The following is a 27,298-nucleotide window of genomic DNA, read 5'->3' on the forward strand; positions in this document are numbered from 1 at the left end:
CTGACGTCAGTTCTTCTTTTTTCCGCGCCAGCTAGCGCACATCCGGAGAAGCTCTACCCCTTAGTCACTTTTTGACTAAAACTTTTTTGATCATTTTTGATCTTCTCCGAGTCGCTCGACTCTTCAGGTGCCGGTAGGGATGCCCGGGTTCAAGCCCTGCTCGAGGTGTAGTCGACTGATGTCGAGTACCGACCCCCATCGCCGGTGTCTGCAGTGCCTAGGCCTCGACCACGACGACCGTTCCTGCTCCGACTGTCGAGCTCTGACGTCGAAGGCTAGGCGGGAGCGGTCCCGCAAGCGGCTCGAGCTCCGGCAGTTGGCCCGCGCCATTCGAGGTCCCGGTCCCATGGGAGGTCGAGGGATCGGTCGCGGGGACGGAGCACTCGCAGCTCCGGATGTCGGCATCAGTCTTCTGGTTCCTCCTCAGGTAAGAGGCATGAGAGGTCGGAGTGGCGTTATCGCTCCTCTGACCGCCCCCGACGCTTGCCGGACGCGGCCGGGGTTTTGGGTGGCACCGCCCACGCGGCTCCGCAGTCGCTAGCGCCGCATCCTTCCTCATACCTTCGGGTCCCTGAACATGGTGCGATGCCGGAGGAGATAGAGCGGTACCTCATGGCCATGAGGTGGCTCTCTTCTCCACCGGACCCCACGGCGACTTCGGGCCCAGTGGGTCCGGCTCCGGGGCCTGGTGGGTCGAGTGCTCCGGCACCGACGCCGCAGACGGCTTCGGCCTCGGCGCCGCCGGCGACTTCGGTCCCGGCGCCACAGGCCCCGACCGGATCCGGCTCCGGTTCCGGGTCGACGCCGGTCGACCTCACGACCTCACCGGCGCCGTCCCCAAGGGTGTCACCACCGGCGCCGACTTCGGTCGACGCCAGCCCCAATTCTTCTGTCAATCCCGTTCAGCCGTCGATACGGCCCCGTTGGGCGCCGTACGAGACGGCTTTGGGTACATTCTACTTTAATGAACGGGCCCCAATTGTTGATCCTGGCTACCAGGCATTGGGTGATGAAGAGGACAAAGGAATGTCAGGACCAAACGGACTGGACAGAGGAGCTTGGGGAAGCCAGTGGCCTGGACCTCTCTCCAGACACTGGTTTTGTCTCCCCTCCAACCATGGCTACGGAGGAGGGGGCAGCCTATAGCGTAGTTCTTACTTTCCTGATGTGCTCTCCCTTTGAGCCACTTCACTCTTGTCCTCTCCGTCTTCTCACCTTAAAGACGGCTTTCCTGGTTGCCATCACCTCTGCCAGAAGGGTGAGTGAGCTCTATCTTGCAAACCTCCCTTCCTGTCTGTGCATCCGGACAAAGTGGTGTTGCGTACAAAGCCATCTTTCCTGCCCAAGGTAGTCTCTGCTTTCCACATTGGGCAGTCCATCACCTTACCCTCCTTCTTCCCGCCTCCGCATCCCTCAAAGGATGAAGAGTGGCTCCATCGTCTGGACCCAAAACGTGCGCTTTCGTTCTATGTGGATCGCACACGCCAGTTCCGGGTGGACGACAAACTCTTTGTTGGCTACGTGGTTGCGAAGAAGGGATGGGCGGTGCATAAGCGGACCATCTCTTGGTGGGTTGTCTTATGCATCAAGGCGTGCTACTCCTTGGCTAGAAAGGAGCCTCCAGTTGGGCTGAGGGCCCATTCCACTTGGGCCACGGCGGCTACTACTGCCCTGGGTCGGGAAGTCACCTTGAAGGACATTTGCCAGGCGGCGTCGTGGGCCTCGCTGCACACCTTTGCGAGGCACTACTGCCTGGACAGTCAAGTCCGGAGGGATGGCTTCTTTGGCCGTTCCGTCCTCCAGGACTTCCTGGTGTGAGTATTGGTTCGCAGACCCACCACCGGGGTTGGTATTGCTGGGGTATCTATTCTAAGGTAAGGAATCTAATACTAATGTGTTTCTTTCAGATGAACAAGTTACTTACCTTCGGTAACGATATATCTGTAAGAAACATTAGTCAGTATTAGATTCCTTACCACCCCACCCATCCTCCCCGTTCTGCGAACTGATACCTAGGGTTATGGTTTCCCCCTTTCAGGGCCCTAGTTTCTTGGCACCAGTGTTAGTTCTACCATGGCTCTGCGTATCTGGCGCGGAAAAGCTGTGGCTAAGAACTGACGTCAGCGCGCATAGCCGGCGTCTAAGTACTCCGACGACGTCATCCCGGCGCAGACGACGCCGACGACGGACGCCGAGCCAGAGACGACGCCTAACGACGCGCAGGGGTATTGCTACGCAAAAATTTCCGGATCCAGTCTGACGCCTGGGGATATTCTAAGGTAAGGAATCTAATACTAACTAATGTTTCTTACAGATATATCGTTACCGAAGGTAAGTAACTTGTTCTTTAATTCTAAGCGAGGCGTGAGACAGGGGTGTATCCTGGCTCCCCTTTTATTTACACTATACATAAACTCCTTGGACAAACATCTAGAGGGGGCTACTTCCGATGTTCCACGTGTGGGTGACTCTGGGGTCCCGGTCCTTCTCTATGCGGACGATGCGGTGCTATTGGCCCACACAGGACGAGGGCTGCTGAGACTCCTGGACTCTTTTGGTGGCTTTATGAAGTCCTTAAACTTACAGGTGAACAGTAAGAAGTCCCATGTTATGGTGGCAGGTAAACGCACAAAGGTCCATAAAAATAGGCGTTTTCACTGCAATGGGGTAGACCTATTGAGGGTGCCGGTGTTTACATATTTAGGTGTAATTTTTGATGAAAAGGGCAACTGGGCACCCCAATTAATTGCTAAAAGTTTAGCCGTTGCAAGATCATCTGCTGCATTATTGAACTTCGCCAAGGGGCTGGGATCTAGGCCTATGGAAGCCCTATTAAAAATGTATAAAGCCAAATGCTTGTCCATAGCACTTTATCGTGCGTCCCTCTGGGGTTATCTACCGCAATGTAAAATACAGACAATGGAGAACACAATGGAGAACACATTTTTAGCAGTTCCCCAATCTACCCCTGTACTTTCCTTACACTCAGAGTTGGGACTGGGTTATATTTCGGATCATTTACGGTTGGCCCCTGTGATCTGCTGGGCCAAAACGTGGCTCAACAGCGAGATAACTCTGAATCATGCTATTTTAAAGGATTGCATGGCTTTAGATAATGCGAACAGAATACCGTGGTTAGTCTATATCAAAGATGTATTTTCTAAACTGGGTCGACCTGAACTGTATTCATCTCCAAATTTGCTGCATAAGGGAGATCTAGAGTGGATCAAGAAGAATTTTATGGGTTTAGTGGAACAAGAACGGGAAATGGTGGAATTGACAAAACCATCTGTTAGAGCTCATTATGTTCTCACGACCATGCCACATCTTGAACCATACCTAAAGATTGTGACAATTCCTTTCCACCGTCACCTCTTAACTCGTTTTAGATTTAATATGATACATCTCTCCCTTGGTCATTACCCAGTTTGGGGTAAATCGGAGTCATCTCCTCCTTGTAACTGAGATAATTTCTCCAGTCAAACCCCTATGCATTTTGTTATGTTTTGCGACCATTATGCTGACATCAGGAAACAGTTTTTAGAGGCGGGATTTGTTCAAGTAAGACCTACTCTCTTGTATTTACAACTATTAGGCAGTCCCCGGGTGATCTTTGGGGTTGCCAGTTTCCTGGTGGCTGCCGCACGTAATAAAGCTAAAAGATTAGCGGCATTAGAGATGGTGGTGTAATAGTTTATCTCCTGCAAATGAATTTTAGTATTTTTAACTTTTTATGAAATTTTGTACACTAACGATGAACCAGATTTTAATGTATTTTTACTCTATATATGTACATATGTGATCACTTTTATGATTTTTATTAATCGATGAAAGTGTTATTTGACTTTACTTCAATTGAATAATACATTTTAAATTCCTGCATCAATTGTATTATACCCCGGCGCAGCTCTTTAAGTATGGGTTGCGCGATAGTGCTAACTGTTTGAGGTGCGGTGTGACGGATGCAGATTTTTTACATACGGCGTGGCAGTGTGAGCGTGTGTATGCCTTTTGGACAGCGGTGGCAGGGATGTTGACGGATGTTATTCAGGAACCTGTGCATTGCTCTCCCGAAATTTGTTTGCTGGGGGACGTCACAAAATTCAAGCCCTGTAATAGACGGATAATTGCATTGGCTACTCTGCTTGCGAATAGAGCTGTGGCTCAATGCTGGGGGGCGAGGGCTGCCCCGACCAAAAAACAATGGCTCCGAGATTTGTTGTATTGTAAAACCCAGTTACAAACTTATGAGGAGGAACTACCTGAGGCCTTGCCCCCTAAGGACTTCTGAGCTCCGCTCGCAGCATGTCTGCTTACGAATCCGGACCTCCTACGATCAAGTATGTGCAAGATTGTGTGGATTCTCTGTTTGGGCTTTCTCCTTGCCTGTGACACTGCTCTGAGTTGGGGTTACTCCTAAGTTCTATTGCTGCCAGTGGGGAATTAGTATGGCTTGCTACATGTCCGGTTCCAGGTCCTTCGAGACCATTGTACATCTGTACATCTATCAGGCCTAGTGTATGTTTGCACCGCATGGGAACCTTATCTGTCTCGGCTTTGGGTGGGTGGGTGGTTTTTGGGGGGCAGGGGCCCTAGTTTGGAATACACCTACTGTAATTGCAGTTATATTTGCTGTTTTTCCTATGATAAGTTAATAAACATATTTAAAAAATATATATATATATATCTATGACTTGCCATCTGATCTTCTTTGCCGAATGATTTTTTATCCTTATAATGGGAGACCAATGGGACATTTTCCACTGAGCGTCGTATCCTGCTACAATGCTGCCCAATGCGGGCTTTATTTGGTTGTTGTTTTTGGCCAATATAAGGTAGTTCACAAGGACACCATATGCAATAGATCACATTTCGAATGTTACAGTTTGAAAAAAGATTTAGTGTTTGTTTCCAATTACCATGTTCGAAGGTGTGCGTGTTGGATGTAAAATGACCCACCACACAGTTGCCACATTTATGGTGACCTTGAATCTCACAAAAAAGGCCACCAGCCACATGGCCAGGCAGGCCACAACAACCAGAAAGCGAAGAAAGGCAATGCAGTCTTATAGCAAAAGCACACTGGTTGCTTTCACAAAATGGCTACCAGCCACATGACCAGGCAGGCCACAACAACAAGAAAGTGAAGACAGACAACACAGTTTTATGGCAAAAGCACACTGGTTGCCTTCACAAAATGGCCACCAGCCACATGGCCAGGCAGGCCACAACAACAACAAAGGGAATAAAGACAATGCAGGCCAATAGCAAAAGCACACTAGCTGCCTTCACAAAATGGCCGCCAGCCACATGGCCAGGCAGGCCACAACAAGAAGCAATAAGCCAAGAGGGACAAAGGAAAGAAGACATGCAGGTCTATTGCAAAAGCAGTACCACCACCACAAAATGGCCTCCAGCCACATGGTCACACACAAAAGCAACAAGCAGGAGACCAGGAAAACAATTAATTCAAGCGTGCCTATATGGACACAGACTTTACAAAATGGCCCCTGTCCACACGGGGAGGCTCGCCAAGGCAAATGCTGGCCTACTATTACAAACACACTCACACACTGGCCAGACAAAGGAGGCATGCTAAACAACACATCTGCCCCAGATGTTGCCTTCCTGACAGAGACCAAGTGGAACAACTCCTCAGCACCCGACATCGCTATAGCTATCCCGGACGGCTACAAGATCTCTCGCAGAGACCGCACCAATGGAGTTGGAGAAGGAATCGCCATCATCCACAAATCCACCCTCAAGGTCTCCACCCACTCAGACGACACACTCAACACCGCCGAACACATGTGCACTTCCAGATTCACACAGATCACACCACCACCCTCAGAGGTACCTTGATCTACAGACCCCCGGGACCCCGACCACAGTTCAGCAACTCCATCGCCGACCTCGTCAGCACTCACGCACACGCCTCCACGGACTACATCCTCCTCAGGGACCTGAACTTCCACCTCAAGAACAAAAACGACACCAACTCCACCACCCTGATCGACAACCTCGCCAACCTCGGCCTCAGACAACTCGTCTCTGCACCCACCGACGCCGCCACACGCTTGACCCCATCTTCTCGGCAAGCCCCCACGTCTCCTTCGACCACACCACCGAACTCCACTGGACCGACCACCGCTGCATCCACTTCACCTACAGGAAGCCCACCACACACCACCACACCCAACTGATGCCCCGCCGCTGCTGGAGCAAAATCACCAAAGACCAGCTAACCACAACCCTCGTCCAGAACCAACCCACCGACCCCGACACCGCACGCAACCTCAGACAATGGATCGACGACTGCGCCAACACCCTCGCCCCGCTCAAGAAACCCTCCAACAGCCGCACCAGCAAGAAAATCAACTGGCTGACCGAACAACACCAGGCCTCTAAACAAGCATGCCGGAAACTGGAGAAGAAATGGCTCCGCGAACGAACACCGGACAGGTACACGACCCACAAGACCCGCAGACACCACCACCTCATCAGATCAGCCAAAAGATCCTCATTCAAAGACCGCCTAGACAACAACGCACACAACAGCAAAGAGTTCTTCAACATCGTGAAGGTACTCTCCAACCCTAGCTCCAACACCAATGACATCCCACCCTCACAAGACCTGTGCAACTTGCTGGCAACCTTCTTCCACCGCAAGGTAACCGTCATCCACAACAGCTTTAACGTCACGAGCACCCAGACAACAACAGTTTCCATCCCCCCCGTGACCACCACCTTCTCCAACTACCTGCTCTCCTGGACCAACGTCCGCGACGACAACACCCGCAAGATCATGAACTCCATCCACTCTGTTTCACCGTCAGACCCATGCCCACACCACATCTTCAAAAAAGCTGATACAGCCATAGCACCCCAAATCCGGAAAGTGATCAACATCTCCTTCAAGACAGCAACCTTCCCGGAAAGCTGGAGGCATGCCGAGATCAACGCCCTGCTCAAGAGACCTAAGGCGGACCCCACAGACCTCAAGAACTTCCGGCCCATCTCCCTGCTCCTGTTCCCGGCGAAGGTCATAGAGAAAATCGTCAGCAAACAACTGACTCACTACCTCGAGGAGAACAACATCTTGGACCTGTCCCAATCCTGGTTCCAAAGCAACCACAGCACAGAGACCGCTCTCATCGGCGCCACCCACGACATCAGGACCCTGCTAGACAAATGAGAAACAGCAGCCCTCATCCTCCTAGACCTATCAGCCCCCTACGACATGGTCTGCCACCACACACTACAAATACGCCTCAACGAAGCCGGGATTCAAGAGAAGGCCCTGGACTGGACCACTTCCTTCCTCTCCGGCAGATCAGAGCGTCTGCCTGCCCCCTTCCTCTCCGAAGCCACCGAGATCTGTGGCGTATCCCAGGGCTCTTCTCGCAGCCCAACGCTGTTTAACATCTACATGGCCCCTTTCGCCCACATCGCCCGTCAACATCTCTGACGTTGATGACACCCAGCTGATCCTCTCCCTCACCAAAGACCCTCAGACCGCCAAGACCAACCTCCATGAAGGAATGATGGCCATCGCAGAATGGATGAGGAACAGCCGACTGAAGCTGAACTCTGACAAGACGGAGTTCCTCATCCTCGGATCCACTCCCTCAGCCTGGGATGACACATGGTGGCCGACCACACTGGGAACACCTACCGACCACGCATGCAACCTAGGAATCATCTTCGACTCCACCCTCTCCATGACTAAGCAGGTCAACACTGTCTCCTCCTCCTGCTTCAACACCCTCCGCATGCTCAGCAGGATCTACAAGTGGATCCCCACTGAAACAAGAACAACGTTCACCCAGGCCCTCGTTAGTAGCAGGTTGGACTACGGCAACGCACTCTATGCTGGAATCCCGGCCAAACTCCTGAAGTGGCTTCAACGCATCCAGAACGCCTCGGCACGTCTGGTTCTTAACACCCCCCACCGCAGTCACATCACCCCCCATCTGAGACACCTACACTGGCTTCCCGTCAGCAAGAGGATCACCCTCAAACTCACCCACGCACACAAGGCACTCCACAACACCGGACCAGCATACCTTAACAGCTGACTCACATTCTACACCCCCCCCAGCTCTGCTCCGCCGGCCTCTTTCCTCGCAGCCAAGACCTAGAACACCCTCTCCACCCACCTACGGCAGACCCAAGACCTGCTCACATTCATAAGGCTTCTCAAGACCTGGCTCTTCGAGCAGTAGCAGCACGCCCTCACCCCCAGCGCCTTGAGACCCTCACGGGTATATAGTGCGCTTTACAAATACTGTGATTGATTGATTAAGCTTTAATGCAACAATGCCAAAAACGAAAATCCAAAGGGCTAAAAAAGGTTTGCAAGTTACAACCCCACACATCCAACAAAGGTATTTGTTATTATTATTTATTATTATTAAAAAGTGAAATACCAAAAAAAACACATTTTGCATTTCAATCGACTCCCCTCCATGCCCGAAATGTGTTTACATTCAACAGCCATCACAGAAACAGTTGTTTCATGTACCCATGAGTAGCTCTGGGCCTACTAGCTGAAAGGCCTATTGGCAGACTTCTGGGCTAGGGAATTAAATACATGATGCAAATTGATTTCAAAAGTTGGGGAAAATGTAGTTTCCTTTATAAAAGAAAAATAGAAGAGAAATTACAAACAAAGAAACAACTAGGCCCCTACTGAAACTACAGGCTATCCACCACAATATATTTTTTAAAAATTATGAAAAGTACAAAAAATTGTTGGTGTAATGCCCCAATCAAACAAACAACACCAATTTTCGAACTTGCATGTGAAATTGCAAATCCAAAAGTCCTCAAATCCAATAATATATGATGCTGCAGACACAGAGTGATCCTTCCAGCTCCAAAGCCAAATGAAAAGTTAACAGGAGCAGGACAAAGCACCGGGAGGAGCATGTTGGGCAGGAACAGGAAGTTGGAGACTGGAGCACTTCCTTCCTCTTCAAGAAAAAGGGCTCCTTGCACAAAAAAGTACTGCCAAATGTCAATCTGAGGAGTTTTTTTTAAAATCCAAATCATAATTTCGAGAAGGTGTTGATGCTGCTCGAGAGAGAGATTCTTCTCCAGATTGCAAATTCTGCGTGTTTGGGATTGCGATCTTAATAAAAGTTCCGCCGGAAGTCCGATGGCGTGCCCAAAGCACTAGTCCGCAATTGCACAATCTCACCGAACCGTGCGGCCAGCTACCAAGTCTCATGGCGTTCGCGAACGGATGGGAAATATCGTCAGCAAACTGAGGCATCCCAGTAAGTTGCGCCCATGCGCGTGAAAATGCATTTCAAGCTTGCGAACACCTAAAAACCTCTGCTCCGCTGCGGAGCACAGAATTTTTGGTAACTCTATGCAAAGTTGCCAAAAATCAGAAAACTCTGCGAGCGGAGATGATTTTACTCCCAGAACAAAAGTTCCGCCGGAAGTCCGATGGCGTGCCCAAATTACGTGTCCGCAATCGCACACTCTCACGGAACCGTGCGGCCAGCTACCAAATCTCATGGCGTTCTCGAACGGATGGAAAATATCGTCAGCAAACTGAGGCATCCCAGTAAGTTGCGCCCATCTGCGTGAAAATGCATTTCAAGCTTGCGAACACCTAAAAACCTCTGCTCTGCTGCGGAGCACAGAATTTTTGGTAACTCTATGCAGAGTTGCCAAAAAATCAGAAAACTCTGCGAGCGGAGATGATTTTACTCCCAGAACAAAAGTTCCGCCGGAGGTTCGATGGCGTGCCCAAATTACGTGTCCGCAATAGCACACTCTCACGGAACCGTGCGGCCAGCTACCAAATCTCATGGCGTTCGCGAACGGATGGAAAATATCGTCTGCAAACTGAGGCATCCCAGTAAGTTGCGCCCATCCGCGTGAAAATGCATTTCAAGCTTGCGAACACCTAAAAACCTCTGCTCCGCTGCGGAGCACGGAATTTTTGGTAACTCTATGCAGAGTTGCCAAAAATCAGAAAACTCTGCGAGCGGAGATGATTTTACTCCCAGGGTTAGTAAATACAGCTCATTACCTACGAATGACAGGTGAACTCCATCCTGTCTAAAAACGTTAAAATCTTCTCTCTTTATGTCAGTGTGTTCTAACCATCCTATATTATTAATGATACAAACACAATGCATTTCCATATTGACTTTGCGTCTAGCCCTCTCAACTCCAGTAAATTTTTCAGCACCATGACACTCTTCTAAGAGTAGCGCAGTCACTATCGTCCCGGCCCAGGATTTAACCTCAATTTCTAAATCCTTTTTCATCTCTTTAATCAAACCCAAACCTGATAACTGAACTTAGTCATTTTCTCTCAAATGTAAAAGCAAAACATCTGGGTACATTCTAACTGAAACCAAATTAGATAACCACTGTAACAGCAGTCTCCATTTCATTCCCCTACTCCCCCACCAATCAATCTTGATTTTGTCACTGGGGAATCCAAAATTTCCTCAAGAAGGCTGTTCTGCTTTTTTTCACCACCCACAAGAATGTCCAACTATCCAAATAGTAAAGAAAGCTGGTGCAGGACTCGCTATGCAACCCAAAAGAGAAACAAGAATTAACAAGCACATAAATGCTAAGCATCCTCAATGTCCTTAATGTATCGCAAGCAACAATCAGAGGACCACTGTCCTATTCTCTTTACATCAATGAGGTAAAAACACAGTCTTGCTGCTTCAGAAGCAGCACCAATTCTGAAAGAATAAGTACCAAAATGTGAAGGATCTTCTCCAGTGTGACAAAGAACTTTCCTCATCACCCAAGCTACATTGAGGCTGAGAGTCCTGCACCGTTTTGGTGTTTGAACACAAGTCCTGAATTTGCTCCACCTACTGCCCGTAAATCCTGCCAAGAAATCACTAGACATGTTATTCTATTAATTTTATTAAGTGTTACTTTCGTACCCTTACCTGTCTTAGAGTGTTCCAAAAATATCTGACTTGTTTCGCTTGAGGCGGATACATCTTTAACTTTCAGACCATCTAAATGGCCCCTACCCAACAATTCCAATATCCTAAAGGCACCAAAAAATAACCAACACACGCATAATCTAAATAGCAACTTCTCAAAAACAGAGAAACATATGAAAGGAAGGCTCCTAACTAAAAGCAATAGTGTAATTGAATCCAAATCCCTAATAAACTCAAACCAGCTAACTTACCAGAAATTGTGGTAGCTGAAACATTCTTCTTAATATTCTACATAATTAAACTGAGCATGTCATCTCTGCGCAGCCATAATCCTTGTTCATCTTGAGACCTACAAGATGCACTCATCCCTAGAAGTTCTCCCCAAGCTCTTCTATAAGCTGTCCTAGTACTCACTGTCAAAGATTTCTCCACCAGATCAAGCATTCCCAATCCGCTAGCTCCCATACCTCATTTGACACCTGTGTTTTTTTGCACATCTGCTCCGGGCGCCAAACCATGCAATGACATTCACTGACAAGCTGTGAGGTCATGAAAGATGATGAATTATGCTAAACTCCCCCACTGCTTTTTTAGGGACTACCAATTGTGGGCAAATAATCAGTTCAGGTAAAGGCCAGTAAGTAAAAGGACCTGCCATTCTTCCGTCTGCCGCTTCTTTACCCAGCTTCTGACTCACAATCTGAGGTTGTTCTTTGGTTGAGTTTAAGTGGCCAGCAAACCTGCGTGCCCTAGGACCCTGATAACCAAGTCAAAAACCTTTTTTTAAATCCCATTCTAAACTTGTCGCCTCCTCCATATTAGGGTAAAATTTTACCAGAAACTAAAACTTTTGAATCTAATTGGAGTGAAAGCCCTTGTAACCAGGTTGAAAGGATCCACCCTTGCCCTGACAACTACTTCTGAAGTTTGTCTGGTCCCCAAAGCATTGAAGGATTGGATGTTTGCCCACACATTTTGAACACTTTTGCTTGTACTTACAGGGGTTCCATGGACAATACCCTCTGTTAAAGCTCCTGCAGGACCCGGAGTTGGGATTTCGGCCTCTATTCCATGTCTTCCCCACTTTGACCCAAGGTAGGCCTGTCAAGAAAGGGCCAGTGCAGAATCGCTAAACTGTTTGCTGTGTGCAAGGTGGGGGGATGTGTTTGTGGATACATCCATTGCATCCATAATAGATTGTCCACTTTCTGCCAAGGTTTATCAGGGATTAGGACAATTTGAGCCTGAAACTCTTCATCGTAATGTAACCATGCAAAACCCCCAAACTCTTTGTGGGTCTTATGAATGATACCAATATACTTTAATATAGACGATGCTAGCTCAGGGAACTTCTCACAGTAGACACTGGCAAATATAAAAAATGCTGATGTCCATGTGTCAATTGTTGTGGGAACCCTCTGTATTTTAGTCAACTCCTAGTCTTCATTTCCAGACTCATCCTTAGATTGCATCTTTCTATGAAGTAGCTTGTATTCGTCTACAAATTCACCCCTCCAAATTTCCTCTTTAGCTGCATTGCTCAGATGAGCCTTCAACGGCATAGATAACCCCATGTAAGACAAACGTTTCAAGACATCAGTTTTTCTCTTTTCCCCCACCCTCTTCAGATTTTTTATCTTTGTCCAAACCCGACTGGGATATCCCCTCAATGACCTCTTGGCATCTTCTTTTGCGTTATTCCCTTGCTCTTTCTTACCTGCAGACACGGACTCCTCATTGATTGATTCGGTACCTGCACTTTTATCCACCACACCAGGCCCAGATAACTGGAGTGCTTTTTTTTTAAACGTTCCTTACTATTCCCCCAGTTAATCCATCACTGAGTCTCACCTGTTCTCAATGTGCTGGTTGGTTCTGGAGATGCCCGCCTTCTACTGCCCCTTTCTTGGGCTCTCTTCGTGCCAGTAAATGCACCCCGGAGTCCCCCTTTTGGAGAAAATATTCGAACAAGACCCCCACTCCCCCTGTCCGCACCCTCTATTTTTCAAGATCTTTATATTCTTGCCAACCAGGTATTTCCCTCTCTTTCAATTCATCAACCCCTTCACCATAATCCAACTCACATTCTCATTGATCCACCACACGCATTGAACTCACACCTGGACATTCACCGTCCCCCACACCCCCATCAAAACGCTTCCAATCCTCTGTTTTGGAGGTTGACACCATAATTTATTTTACTGCATTGTTGAGATGATTGCACCAAACCTCTCCCTCTCTTCGGGCCGGTCCACCCAGGATGCTTTAGCCCCGGCAGGCAAAATCTTCACTGCATCTGGTATTTCCATGCAGTATTCTCCCTCGATGCTCTGCAAGACGCGCAAACCTGCGGACTGTGGTCTTGTCTTCGCCTTGCACCATCTTTTACTACAACTGCTTCTCCAGGAACCCAGATCCTGCAAGCTCTCTTGTGGCTCAAAAATTACCTGAAAACTTCATACCTGACTTCTTAGAAGACAATCTCACCCTAGTTATGCAGCGTTTTCTTTTTCTTATTATTTTTTGTATAGCCTACATCTTCTCCCCCACTCCTTGACCAGCCTCTAACATAGGTGACTGGACTGTATTCACAAAAACATCACCCTTCATGGAGCATTTTATTGCAGGCAGGGTGCTTTCAACACAGGAGTCCTCTCCTTCTGAGTGCTCCCCCTGAAAGGCACTCCCAACTATCAGCTGTTCCCTGTCGATATTGAACAGCCTCTTCCCTGCTTAAGGGCGGATGCAGACACAGCATGCTGCACAACGCTCTCTCGCATCAGAGCCAAACCCCAGGGCTTGCCTTTCACTAGCTAAGCGTTTCGATACAGGCATGCGAACGGGAAACCCCTCCTGCACCTACCAGATGAGGCTGGTCCCCGAAGCGGTGACGTAAACACAACCTCGTCTCAAGTCCACGTGCTCCTTCTCCTCCCCTTAACAATGAGCACTATGCAATTTAGAAGTTTGTTTTGGCAATGAACATGCCAGGACTGTCATCGCGACTCCACTGGCAGCAGCACATTTAGGCCGCTCCATACCAACCCAAGCTTGTGAAAGAACGCTGGATTGAATTAAATCTTCCCTGCCCGCGTCACATAAAACCCTTAATGCCTCCCTCACTGCATCTGCTTTATCTGCCATAACCAAACCGCCTATTACTAACAATGCATCTCTAGTAGAACAAGTTAAAATGGGCTACCCGGGGAGGAGCTACGAGCCTGATCAAGATGACTGGGTGAGCTCTCGGCTCCACAGAGACCGTCCTCCAGCCCTAACATCCTGATGGTTATCCTGCCCTCCGAGTTCGGATATTGACGTCGAAAGATGCGCAGTGCACCCTGCACCGACTCTGCCTCTCCAAGGACTTCGGGAGCCGAATATACGCGCAGCACAAACTTGGGCCTGAGACCGGGGACTGGAGTCCGGGAGTGGCCCCCATGCAGTGCAACAACAGCAGGGACCTGGACCGGAAGTCGCCGGTCGGGTCCGCCCGTCGGGAGAAGGCTTCACGAGTGGAGGCGGTGGATTATACACGGCGGGAGGGGACGGGCAGTGGCACTTGTGGAGAAGTAGCCCCCCCCCCTCCTCGCGCTGGCATATAGCAGCTGCCGGGAGAGCTCTGGAGGCCCGCGAAACTGCAGCAAAGGTGCAGGCGGCATAGATCAGCTGGGAGGCGGCGGAATAAGCCCCAGGAAAGAACTGGGGTGAGCCAGGGTTTGAGATATATTCCCGCGCCCACCCCGTCCATTTACAGCAAGGACGCGAAGACTGCGGGGGATGCAAACGCCTGGAGTTGCCTTGTTGTGGGCGAGGATTTCCCCCGGGGAGCTTTTGGACATCCTGAAGGGCCACATTAACTGCCCTTAAGTTGGTGCCGGCGGATCAGGAAGAGAGTCGCCGGACCGGCCCGTGTTCTGGACACTGAGTAGAGTGAGCCCCCCTGGCTGGGACCTATGGCGCTGGGACGGTACACGTCCATACGTCCTAAAGAGGGCTGAGGGGTCGATTGTGACACTGATCCAGTGGTGCAGCCTGCGGAGACAGGGGTAACAGGGGAGTGGTGGTCCTGTGCTGATGCGGTTGGGTACTTGGGGACAACACCACTACACCCCTTACTCCCCGGGCGAATCTCACGCACTCTATCCTCATTGGCCGGGCGGTCACGCTGAAGGGCCCGGACCGGACACTGACTGACGTCCCCTGCGGCCAATCCTTGGGCTAATACTGGTGCACACATAGAGCTGCGCTAACGATGGTGACCAAACCGGATGGTGAGACACATCTCCAGAGTAGCGAAAGGGCCAAAGCAAGTATAGACCAATAAGTTGGGTACATTTTTCACCATTGTACGCGCGCACAGGGTCCCAGGGGGGAGACCGAAGCCTGGTGCACCCCCATGTCCTATGATCCCCAGGGTCCTGAATTTTAGGGACAGGGACGCTATCCTGCTGGCTGCCCAGACGGGGATCTAGTATGAGAACGCCGCCCTCTCCTTCTTTGCCGACTTTACGCAGGCCGTGCAGAAGCACCGATGGAATTTTCTTGCTGTCAAGAAGAAACTAAGGGACAAGGGGTTCAAATATGCCATGATGTTCCCGGCGCGTCTGAGGGTAGAGGCCGACGGAAGGGCGTAGCTCTTTGATAACCCGAACATTGTGTCTGACCGGATCGACCATTAATGAAAATGGGGCAACTCAAAAGGATACGGACCTGGGTATAATGCGATAAGAATAAACAATGGTCCAGAACCTATAATGAAGCTGATTCAATCAGTGCATATTCAAACATTTATAAGTTCATGGGCGTTCCTTATATATCCGCACCAAGCCATAAATGAACTGTTACTCAGGATAAAAAAAATATCACTAGAGCACCAATATATCAAAAAAGAGAAACAATGATTAATTCATTGTCTCTAGTCACAAGGTTGATATTTCATACAGTTTTCTCAATATTTTAGAATGAAAGGTTGCCCAGGAGGAGCGTGCACAAAAAGAAGTGATCAAAGATAAGTGCAGTGAATCAAAGGAAGAAAGGAAATTCAAAGAAGTAAACAGAATATTCACAATAATTTTCTGTGATTACGGTCTTACAATTTCCCGTAATACAACAACCTGGCCCACACGAAAGTTAAGAACAACTAATACGCTGCTGCGACAAACAGCGGATACACCATGGGAACTTAGGAGACCGACAAACACGGCAGAACGCTACCTGATCCCTGCAGGACAGGAGCGATGGTGAACTGAGTTCACCGGTTCAAGAATTTCGCCAATAAATGAGAGAGAAAAGGAGCTGAATATAAAATACGATAACATTCATCAGCATACCTTGATGGACGATTGAATCATCCTTTCTAAAAAGGATCCCTTCTTGGCTGAGTACGAGGCATACGTTGTGTAGCCTTGCACCGTTGGGGCCATCTTTAACCCTTGGTTGCCCTACTATTGAATGCCCTGATGAAGACTCGCACGGTCCAGGTTTAACTCACCGGATGACCATAAGTCGAGTTGAAACGTCGACGATACTAATCTCACCTTGGACCCATTTTTTGCTAAAAACTGCACACATTTGACATGACTGTTTGTGTTTATATGATCTAGAGATTAGTTGTTATTAATTTTCGTGTGGGCCAGGTTGTTGTATTACGGGAAATTGTAAGACCGTAATCACAGAAAATTATTGTGAATATTCTGTTTACTTCTTTGAATTTCCTTTCTTCCTTTGATTCACTGCACTTATCTTTGATCACTTCTTTTTGTGCACGCTCCTCCTGGGCAACATTCCATTCTAAAATATTGAGAAAACTGTATGAAATATCAACCTTGTGACTAAAGACAATGAATTAAACATTGTTTCTCTTTTTAGGTCGAGCAGACCTTACTCTCAATGCGTGAGCATTGAGAGTGTCTGCTTCAGACCTTTTGCCGCCCGTATTGGGAATGAGTTGGGAATGAGGACACCAATCTGTTACGAGCGTTTTTCCTCGCGGGAGCGCGCGTCTGATACCTGCGCATGCGCGGTGCAAGCCCTGGCTCTCACACAGACACAGGCAGCCCCCACCCCTCTGCATGCACGCACGCACACACACAGGCGCAAGCCCTCGCTCACACACAGACACAGGCAGCCCCCACCCCTCTGCATGCACGCACACACACACAGGCGCGCGCATGCACACGCAGGCACACTATCCCCTGCCTCGCATTCTCTCAATCACACACAGTCACGCATGCGCACACACATGCACACACGCACGCACACACGCATACACACAGGCCTTCACATTAGCCCTGGCCCCCCCTCCCCTCCCACTCACCGGGCTCTTTCGGCGTGTTCCGTGTCTCCTCTGCAGCGCTGGTCGGAGTCGGCCGGCTTCACTGCTTCCTCGGCGGCGGCGGGCAGAACTTCCTGCTGGATTGCAGGCCCCGCCCCCGTCTCGGCCAAAAGTGCCTGACTTCCGGTTTACACGGAGCAGGGCTGCGGCGGTGATTTCGAATGCTCATTAAGTTATTGAATGTAATACTGCAAGTTAAAGCTTAAAGTGATTTAACGCTCCGTGAAGGATACATTATTGAATATAATACAACAGTTTGCAAATGAAACTGACACGGAGTGAATTTATGATACCGTGTATTGAACTCGGAATTGACACGGAGTGAATTTCAGAAACTGGAAATTGATACTGACAGGGTGTATGTCACATTTTTGTTTGAATAGGAACGAATGTTCTGTATGCTTTCGTTTGTATGTGCTTTTCTTCATGCCCTCCCTTTCCATCTTTGGCTCTTGACTTACTCTGGGCCAGCACAAGCCGACTTTTCAACTTGCTTTGTCATTATTTATGTGAGCAAATTTCCGCGTATTTTAAAGTATAAATTGCTTATGTTTCTTGTTTTCATCATAATTAGCTTTGTTATTCCCTTGTTCGAGCGTGACGGCGCTGGCACTAAATCCTATTACACGAAATATTGAGTTTCCGGGGAAATTTGCACCTTCTCTCCACTCACACGCTCTGGTACCAAGCACTCTCTCTCACTAGGGAGAGAGACCAGTCAGGCGACACGCACGTGAGCACGCCCCCTATGGTGAGGTTCGGCAGCACAGCTGTGCTCTTGGATTTGGCTCTCGGGGTAGGACGCACACACCTAGCCAAAAACGCCGAACCTACAGAATTGAACCCGTCTTTAACCCCGCGTGTCCCTTCTCCTCTGACAAAGTAGCGGCCTGAAGCAGCAGGGTGAGCCTGCACGTGGCGCTCTGTAAATAAGTAACAATATAACAAACACCTATTGGCAGACATGTATGGCGGGAATTTAAATTGATATATATGTGTGTGTGTGTGTGTTGTAAACAGATCTTGGCATACACACACACACATATGTAGATATATATATATATACACATATATAGATGTATATGTGTGTGTATATATATATATATATATACGTGTGTTGTAAACAGATCTTGGCATACACACACACACACACACACACACACACACACACATATATATATATATATATATATATATATATATATATATATATATATATATATATATATCAAACAATAATCCTTTCCAGGAAAAGCTCGCACTCTGGATAAGTATCACCACAATTTTATTCCAGCAAAGTTACGCGTTTCGACAGCAAGAGCTGTCTTGTGTTGTGAACAAGACAGCTCTTGCTGTCGAAACGCGTAACTTTGCTGGAATAAAATTGTGGTGATACTTATCCAGAGTGCGAGCTTTTCCTGGAAAGGATTATTGTGTGCGATAAGTTTACAGAGGGATCCGCTCGGTTCTACGCTCGCCACCTGCTAATGGGCTCTTGACTTCAGTAACGAATCGTTGTTGTGGATATATATATATATATATATATATATATATATATATATATATATATATATATATACACACACACAACCTCTGGTTTCCTAGCACGCTCGTCCTCTCACGGCAATGCACCAGGAAGCAGACACGGACCAGAGAATCAGGATGCCATTTCGTTTATTCAGCTGTCGCCATAACGTTTCGGCCGAAGCCTTGATCACATGATACATATATATATATATATATATATATATATATATATACAGGGTTTTAAGTGGGATGAAGTAACTGGGGGGTCTCTCAAAGGGCCGTGGTCAATGTAATTTAGGGCGTGGCTTAAAACACATAAGCTAAAAATCTGTGTTTAGCACAGTGTGCCGCCCGACTTGTATTTTGCTGTTCTTGTCATATGATACAACAAGTCACATCATACCTACAATTCAGGACCATTGGCTTTGTCAATGGTTGCTAGTTGCATAAGATAAATAAGCAGCAACTATGGCTTGTTTAATTTTATTTTATGCATTTTTAAAAAGCGCGGACTTTACCCGAAGGTGTCAGAACACTGTACAATAGAACCAGTTACGTTACATAGGAGAAACTGTTACAGAAATGGAACAAAGTTAGCAGGCCATAGAGTCAAAACAGCGCAGGCAAAAGGCACACATTATTGAACACAGAATGTACAAACAAATATATGAGTATATATGACATTTACAAGGACTAAAGAACTAAAATATATCTGTTGCCGCCACCTCAGTGGAGTAAGCACACAATTTTGGATGTCCCCACTCTAAGTCAGGGCATTAATAAGAGGCTCGGAGGAGTTCTGGGAAGAGATGTTGATTTAGGCAGCAAGATTTGACCAGTAAATAAATCGGAACGGAAAATGTGAAATACGAAGCGGTCGCACTTCACTGGCAAAGCACTCCGTCCCCACTGTTTACAAGAGGACTTCCAGATTGTCAGGTCATGTTTGAAATCGCTGATGCTTGTTCATGTTGTATGTGTCCTGTACATGCTGTGGCTGGATGGTGGGTGAAACAGGGTGACATAACAAGGAGGTCCTTCCAGAGGCTGGCTGAACATGATTTTTGTAATGACGGCACTTTGTCATTTTTATTGAGTTTGATATGGAGACTTAAGACGCCTCTTCATTAAACCCCACTTTAATAAGCATTACTAACCTGCCTCCCCATCAACAGCCCCCATAAAATTTGTATACTGTCGTTTTGAAATCTTTTAAAGTCAGGGAAGGCTGTAATTATCTTTGCTTTTAATTTGTATTCTATAATCCGTTACTGTAATGGTTGCATTGATGAGTTTTATTTAGTTTGATGGCAGTAAGGACCTTCACAGTTTTTAGGTGTCGCTGGTCCCCCGAGGTCCTTCTTCCTCAGCAATTGCCTGCTCTCTGTCCCCTGGATTCTACACTCCAGAACAAGATGCTGAGTTGTTAAGATACAACAGAATCATAACAAACAATTGGAACACAAGAGGGGAAGAGTGGGCCTAACTAATAGTACTCTCGCTAGCGGCTTAGATAATCCTTTTATGTTACCTTAGACTTTCACATTACCGTGTCATATCTAGTGTGTGATATGTGCGCATGACCAGACTGTGTGTGGATCTGTTCTTGTATTTTCATCATAATAAAATACAATGAACATAATCTACACAAAAGTTTAAGCTATTGCCATTATAATTTACAATAACCTTTTTTTACGTATTGATTATTAAAAAAATTACAAGCCATTGTTATTTGTAATATCAATACATCTAAGTCCTGTAAATACAACACATATTGCGTTACAAATGCTATAGGTGTCTCATTTGCGAAAGTTAAAACTATTGGCATTGTAAATGGCAAAGCTATTAATTTAGCTATTTTCAAAACCAACACGTAAATAAAAAAATGGTCATTTACAATACCAATAGCTCAAACTTTCCTAATGCGAGACCTATTGCATTGCAAATGCTTGTTTGATATATTGGTGCTGTAGTGATATTCTTTTTATCCTGAGTAACTGAGTTCATTTATGGCTTGGTGCGGATATATAAGAAACGCCCATGAACTTATAAATGTTTGAATATGCACTGATTGACCGGATCGACAGCAGTCCCCCCGATGGCTCTGGGTACCGAGACCGAGGTGGTGAACAAGCAACCGGGGAACAAGAATAGGTCCGGCACCTATCCTCATGGACAATATGTACATTGTCAGGTATAGGGAGATGGCTGCTCCATTGGGCTGACGACTACTGCGCAGGGTGAATGGAACTGTAATTTGTCATGTGAGCTCAGAGGACACTTGTGTTTTATTAGATACGGGTTGGGGGGGTGGGAACGGGATGCCGGTCTCCCTCCACTTTACTAACTTTAGTTGCATAGTAGTTGTGTGTAGGACGACAGGTACTCTGCTAGTTGGGGATGGGCAGATGCCGTGGGCAGGGGTGCAGGAAGGGTGGGAGGGGGACAGGGGTTGGATTGATCTTTGTTAAGGTTTGTTTTGTTTTGGTTATTTGTTTTTTTGGCACTAAGGAGCAGCAAAGCAGGGCTGGGCACTTCAACTGGGCGGGATGTCACTTGATAGAAGGAGATGAGAGGTCAAGGTGCTTAGCTGGAATGTGAACGGGCTGGGGATAAACTGAAGCGGGTATGGTCAACCAATTCATTAGACGACATGCTCCTGACGTGATCCTTTTACAGGAAACACATTTGATTGGGGACAAATGTATGGCACTGCATACGGGAGGGTACAGATTGGTTGCACATGCTTGTTTCACCTCCGGGTCGAGGGGAGTTGGCGTACTGATTAAGAACTCGTTTTCCTTCACGATACAGAACACGTGGACAGATAAGCGGGGGAGGTATGTCGGAGTTTCGGGTCTTTGGTGAGGGAAGGTTGCTACATTTGTTTAGATATATGTCCCTCCCGACCTACAGGCGGACACATTCAAAGACCTCGGGCGGTTTTTCTCACGCTTCCGGTGGGTATCCTGGTGCCTGGGGGGTGACTTTAATGCTGTTCTGTCCGGGGAGCAAGATCGACATCCCCCTTGGGCGCTTTGGCCAGCTCTGCAGTGGCTTCCTGAATTTGGGGATACTGTGGGGTTGGTGGATGGCTGGCAAATGCATAACCCTGGGAAAGCACAGTATACGCATGTGTCGGGAGCCCACCACAGTTTGTCTAGAATTGACTATATCCTGGTCCCGGGGGCGCAGGCCCATACTATTCGTGAAATTCGTCACCTGGGGCGGGGGATCTCTGATCCCTCCCCCGTGTGGCTCCAAATGGAATGGGAGTATGTGAACGTGGGCAGAGTGGCCCCCATTAACCCATAGTATTAAAAAGACCCCCAGACCCACAGAAACTTAGTCAAGGCCATAGACCATTATTTCCAGAAAAATAAAGATTCAGTGGAGTCCGCCCAGACACTATGGGAGGCCTACAAAACGGTGATCCGGGGAGAGGCATTGTCACTGATAGCTGGGAAAAAGATAGAGAGGGTGGCTGAACTTGAAAAAGCGGAGGAGGAAGTGGTGAAAGCTGAGGAGGAACTGGCTCGTCTGAACACCCCGGAGGGCCTTCACCTTGTGCGGCTAAAGCAGGATGAGTTTCTCGGTATTGCTAGAGAGAGAGCCAGAGGAGAGAGGTTCAAGGCAGAATCTATGAACTTGGGGATAAGGCGGGAAGGCTGATAGCATGGCTGGACATGCGGGAATGGGCGTCTCGAGTAGTGCCTGAAGTAGAGGGGCCGGGTTCTGTTCCGGTCACAGACTCGCAGGCAATAGCGGATACATTTGCTGCCCACTACCTCTCAGTCTATACTGCAACCGGCAAGTTCACGGAAGCAGAAAACGCGGAATTGCTAAGAGATATACAGCTCCCTACCCTCTCCAATGAAAATAGAGAATATCTGGATTCCCCGATCACTGACGATGAGGTGGCACAGGCGATACAAGGAGTGAACTCTGGTAAAGCTACAGGGCCCAACGGGATCCCCGTCGAACTGTATAAACTAAGCTCCAACAGACTGGCCCCCTACTTCCGGTCTATGTTACTGGAAAGTAGGGAGAAGGGGCTGCTGCCATATGACCTACGGGTGGAGAATATAGTGGTAATGTATAAGGATGGTGAGCCGAGAACTAGCTGTTCCTCATATCGGCCGATATCACTGTTAAATGTGGAGCCTAAGGTCCTCGCCAAGTTGTTCGCAACGCGGCTGATTAAGGTAATCACCACTCTGATACACCCAGATCAATCGGGCTTTATGCCTCACCGAAATACTGTCCTCAACCTGAGAAGACTACACAGAGTATTGGGCAGAGTGTCCACTATATTGGAGCCGGCAGTGATAGTTTCATTGGACGCCACAATGGCCTTTGACATGGTTGAGTTGCCCTATTTATTTGCGGTCTTAGTCAAGTTGTGATTTGGAGAGGACTATTGTAGGTGGATTCGGCGTCTGTAGTCAAGCCCGATGGCCCGGGTGGTGGTCAATAACCTTGACTTCCTCCTTAGCAGGGGTACCCTGCAAGGGTGCCCCCTGTCTCCACTCCTGTTTGCCTTGGCAGTAGAACTGCTGGTGGCTTGGATCAGGCAGGACCGATCCATCCGCGGAATGCGATGGTCGCCGGACTGGGAGGACAAGGTATCGCTATAAGCGGATGACGTCCTGCTGTATCTCACAAACCCTAGGGGCTCATTGAGCTGCCTCCTTGATGTGCTGGCTATCCATGGAAGGTACTCGGGATTTACTGTAAATTAGCTCAAGTTGGTGGTCTTCGTTGTATGTGGTGAACAGTTCCAGGAGGCTGCCCAGTTTGAGTGGTGTCGGACGGGTTCCGCTACCTTGGAATATATTTGACCTTAGATTCTGCGCTTCGGTATGCAAAAAATCTTGTTCCACCCGTTGGAAAGGCTCAAGAATTATGTCGCGCACTGGAGAGCTCTCCCTCTGTCCATGTTGGGCAGGGCTGACCTATTCAAAATGATGGCGCTCCCACTCTTTCTATATGCACTTCAAAACACGATGGATCTAGTTCCCGCTTCCTATTTTAAAGAAATTGAGTCTCCAGAGGCAGCTCTTATGGGAAGGAAGGCCACGTATAGCATTCTCCAAACTGATCCTAAATTAGTATGATGGGGAATTAGCCTGCCAGACTTAAAGAAGTATTACTGGGCGTCTCAATTGGCAGCGATTAATCACAGGATCTATGGGCAGCCAGATAACCCCGGTTATGCCATGGACAGGTGGTTACTCCCTGGGGGGGACTTTACTATAGAGCTGTACGCGAGGCCTCGTAGATACCCTCTGACTGGGCCCACCATGCAGGCTGTACAAGTGTCATGCGGCTCCCGAGCACCTGCATTAGGAGAATAAGCTGACGCTTGCCACGCCACTGTGGAGTTCGGAGAGACTGGGAAACCTCTAGAAGTCCAAGGGGTTCGATAAATGGGACATCATAGGAATATCCCGGATCAAGGACATCTGGGGGGAGGGTACCATACATTCGTTCTCGATATTGCAAGCGCAATATAAGTTGGCAGATACTGAACGTTTTCGTTACCTACAAATCCGCCACTCATTATTAACTCAGGTGCCCGGTGGCTCGTCACTCCCGGAAGCCTTCCCCCTTGAGGATAGGGTGCTAGACGGGCATCTTCCTGAAAAAACGATATCTCTAATATATAAGAAGCTGATTAATAATATGGAGGATCCACTATTGGCATTAAGAAGAAAGTGGACCGGCGACGGTCTAGAACTAGATGATGAGGACTGGCAGGAGGTGATCTCCTCCCCACGAGTGGTCGCAATCCCGGCCAGACTGCGGCTAGTGCAGCTCAAGATCTTGCACAGGGTTTATGTTATGGGTCCGGGCCTGGTTGGTATGGGAAGGGCGGAGAGCGGTGAGTTCAAACTCGGGTGTGGGGAGGTGGGAACGCTCATGCACATACTGTGGAACTGTCAACAAATAGAACAGTATTGGGCAGACATCCATGGCATATTGCGGTCCGTGTTGGGGGTGAATCTGCAACCGGAAGCTCGAAGATGTATATTGAATGTTTGGGAACCCTCAGATCTTAACGCATACACCACACAGTGGGCTACACTTGCATTTATGATAGCTAAACGTAATCTCGCACAATTGTGGGGAGCCGGTCAGCCACCTCGAGAGGGGAAGTGGAAGGAAGACCTGGACTGGTGTATGTACAGAGAAAAGTCGGTCTTCATAGCGAGGGGATGCCCAGAGAAGTGGACCAAGATCTGGGGAGCGTGGAACCGGTATAGAGGCGACATCTGTCTCCCACCCAGCTGTCAGAGGGACTTAGATGCTCCTGATACCCCTTGATTTGTCTCATGTAATATCTGTGAATTATTTTGAATAAGTGATTTGTCTCTGTGATGGAAGTGACAGCCTGCTTTTATTTCATTTGCTGTAAATTGGTCGAATTGTTTAATAAAAAATAAAAAAAACTGTATCTACGAATCCTCTGGTAGATTTTGCTGATCAAGGATTTTAAGAATTCATAAAAATATAAACTATTGTTTAAAAAAAAATGGCTCCCTCGCACCACAAGACCACAGCATCGGAATGACGCACTAAAAAAAGCCCCTAACGAACACATAAGCCCTACCCCTGCGCAGCCCCAACCAATAGCTGAACCCTAAAGCGCCTGGAATCGATCACACGCCCAAAGCTGCCTGGGAATGGACATCCTACAGATGCCACCCACAGGAGCTCTCATTCGTAGCCCTGTTGTCTCTTTAGTAAACGTTTTGATGGGTCTTCCGCTACAGGAAATGGTTTGTGCTGAAACTTGTATTCATTAATGATTTTATTGCAGAGGTCAGTGAAGAAGGAATGTTTGTATGAATTTTACAGCACAAAATATAGGAAAAAGGGTTGTCGGTTACTGAGATCGCAAGTTGTTGTTGGTGTCAACCAGACCACATCCCTTGTGCGCTTCCCAAACCCTAATCAGCTGCTTTGTTTTGGGAGGTAGAAATGGGTGAGCGGAGCGCTTAACTTTCAGGCAGTAGAGAATTTGATGCATCAAAAAGTTCAATGATAATGGCTACGGCTAAGTGCCACGTTTTCATCAATTTATATTTTTTCTGGATTCCTCAATCCTATATGGAAAATTAAGTCCGAGTGAGTGGCAAACATTGGTAACATGAAAACCAGGGATAGGCAAATTCCGGTTAGTATAGTTCACTCATAATCTTGTTTTTCTGCGGAAAATCAATGAAGTTATAAATTGGATGTATAAATCTAGCACCTTGCAGGCATGTTTTTTAGTATATTGGTTTAGTGGCATTTTCATTGTTCGGTCTGGGAAGGTGATGGTAGTTTTTGGCTGTCACCCAGCTTCATTCACTCGCCTTACAAAGCCTTTCCTTCATTGTCTCCACAGCTGCTGCATACGGAAACGGAACGTATTTTGCTGTCAATGCAAGTTATTCAGCGCACGACACGTATTCTAAACCTGACGCCTCAGGAATGAAATACATGTACCTGACCAGAGTACTTACAGGATTATTTTGCGCAGGACGCCAAGGATTTCTTACTCCACCAGCAAAAAATACTCAAGACCTCACTGATCTGTATGACAGTGTGACGGACAATGTTGAAAACCCTAACATGTTCATAGTATTTAACGATGTTCAGGCTTACCCAGAATATTTGATCAGTTTCAAATAACCAATAAGCATTTTTTTCTGCAGATCCTTGTCCTACCAAAATAAATTGAGAAACCTGAACAATCTCTTAGGAATATGTAATAAACACCTCAGTTCCTTCGCCACCAGTTGCCTTCTTCCAAATATTTTTTTCCCCTATATTTGTCTAATAAACATTATGCCTTATGTAATAAATAAATAAATAAATATATATGTGTGTGTGTAAAGGACTTTGCCTTATGTTTTGTTTAATTGCACCTTTATGTTCAATTGTAGATAGGTTTGTATTAGTCCTGTACAAATGTTCTGTTGTGTCAGTACAATCACACCTAATTCCCACATTTCTCATTGTGTAGAAATACAGAAACTTTTCACCTCTTCACATGATGTGAAATCTTACATTGTTTTTACTGGGGAAACTGATTCGGATAAAAAATGTTTTGCCAAGAAACATTTTCTCCTAGAACCAGTTTCCCCTCTGTATTTTTCTGAGCGAGTTTTAACCCACAGGAAAAAGTTACTCGAGATCGAGGAGAAATGTGTGCGGGTAATTTTTAAGCAATTTATTTACCCTTTTTTTCATTATTTATTTAGCATGTATTGTACAAAACAAATCTTCAATTTCACATGCCCTTAGTATGCATTAAGGTCAGGACTCTTTTGCAATGATACACCTTGGACAAATCGGGGGAATTTTGACCTGTGCTGGTTTTCTCTTTCTTCTGTTACTGTTGTTAACCCGCAACTGATAAAGGACATGGAAACGTTTTAATACAAACTATGTCCGCAGAGTACAGTACAAAACCCTCTAAAAATGTCATCATGAAGAAAAACTCAAG

General features: G+C 47.4%; 1 protein-coding gene across 1 annotated transcript in view; it reads left to right on the plus strand.

The window, feature by feature from the left end:
- The window catches only part of LOC147732881 (protein mono-ADP-ribosyltransferase PARP14-like), a 1,341,877-nt gene extending 1,315,293 nt beyond the window's left edge, over positions 1 to 26,584 (plus strand). The window contains exon 18 of the mRNA XM_086957426.1: positions 26,195 to 26,584. Within this exon, the coding sequence (XP_086813552.1) occupies positions 26,195 to 26,481 (287 nt within the window). The 3' untranslated portion in view covers positions 26,482 to 26,584. The remainder of the gene's footprint in view (positions 1 to 26,194) is intronic.
- The last annotated feature ends 714 nt before the right edge of the window (positions 26,585 to 27,298 follow it).

Source organism: Lissotriton vulgaris, chromosome 2_1 (assembly GCF_964263255.1).
Source record: "Lissotriton vulgaris chromosome 2_1, aLisVul1.2, whole genome shotgun sequence".
Lineage (NCBI taxonomy): Eukaryota > Metazoa > Chordata > Amphibia > Caudata > Salamandridae > Lissotriton > Lissotriton vulgaris.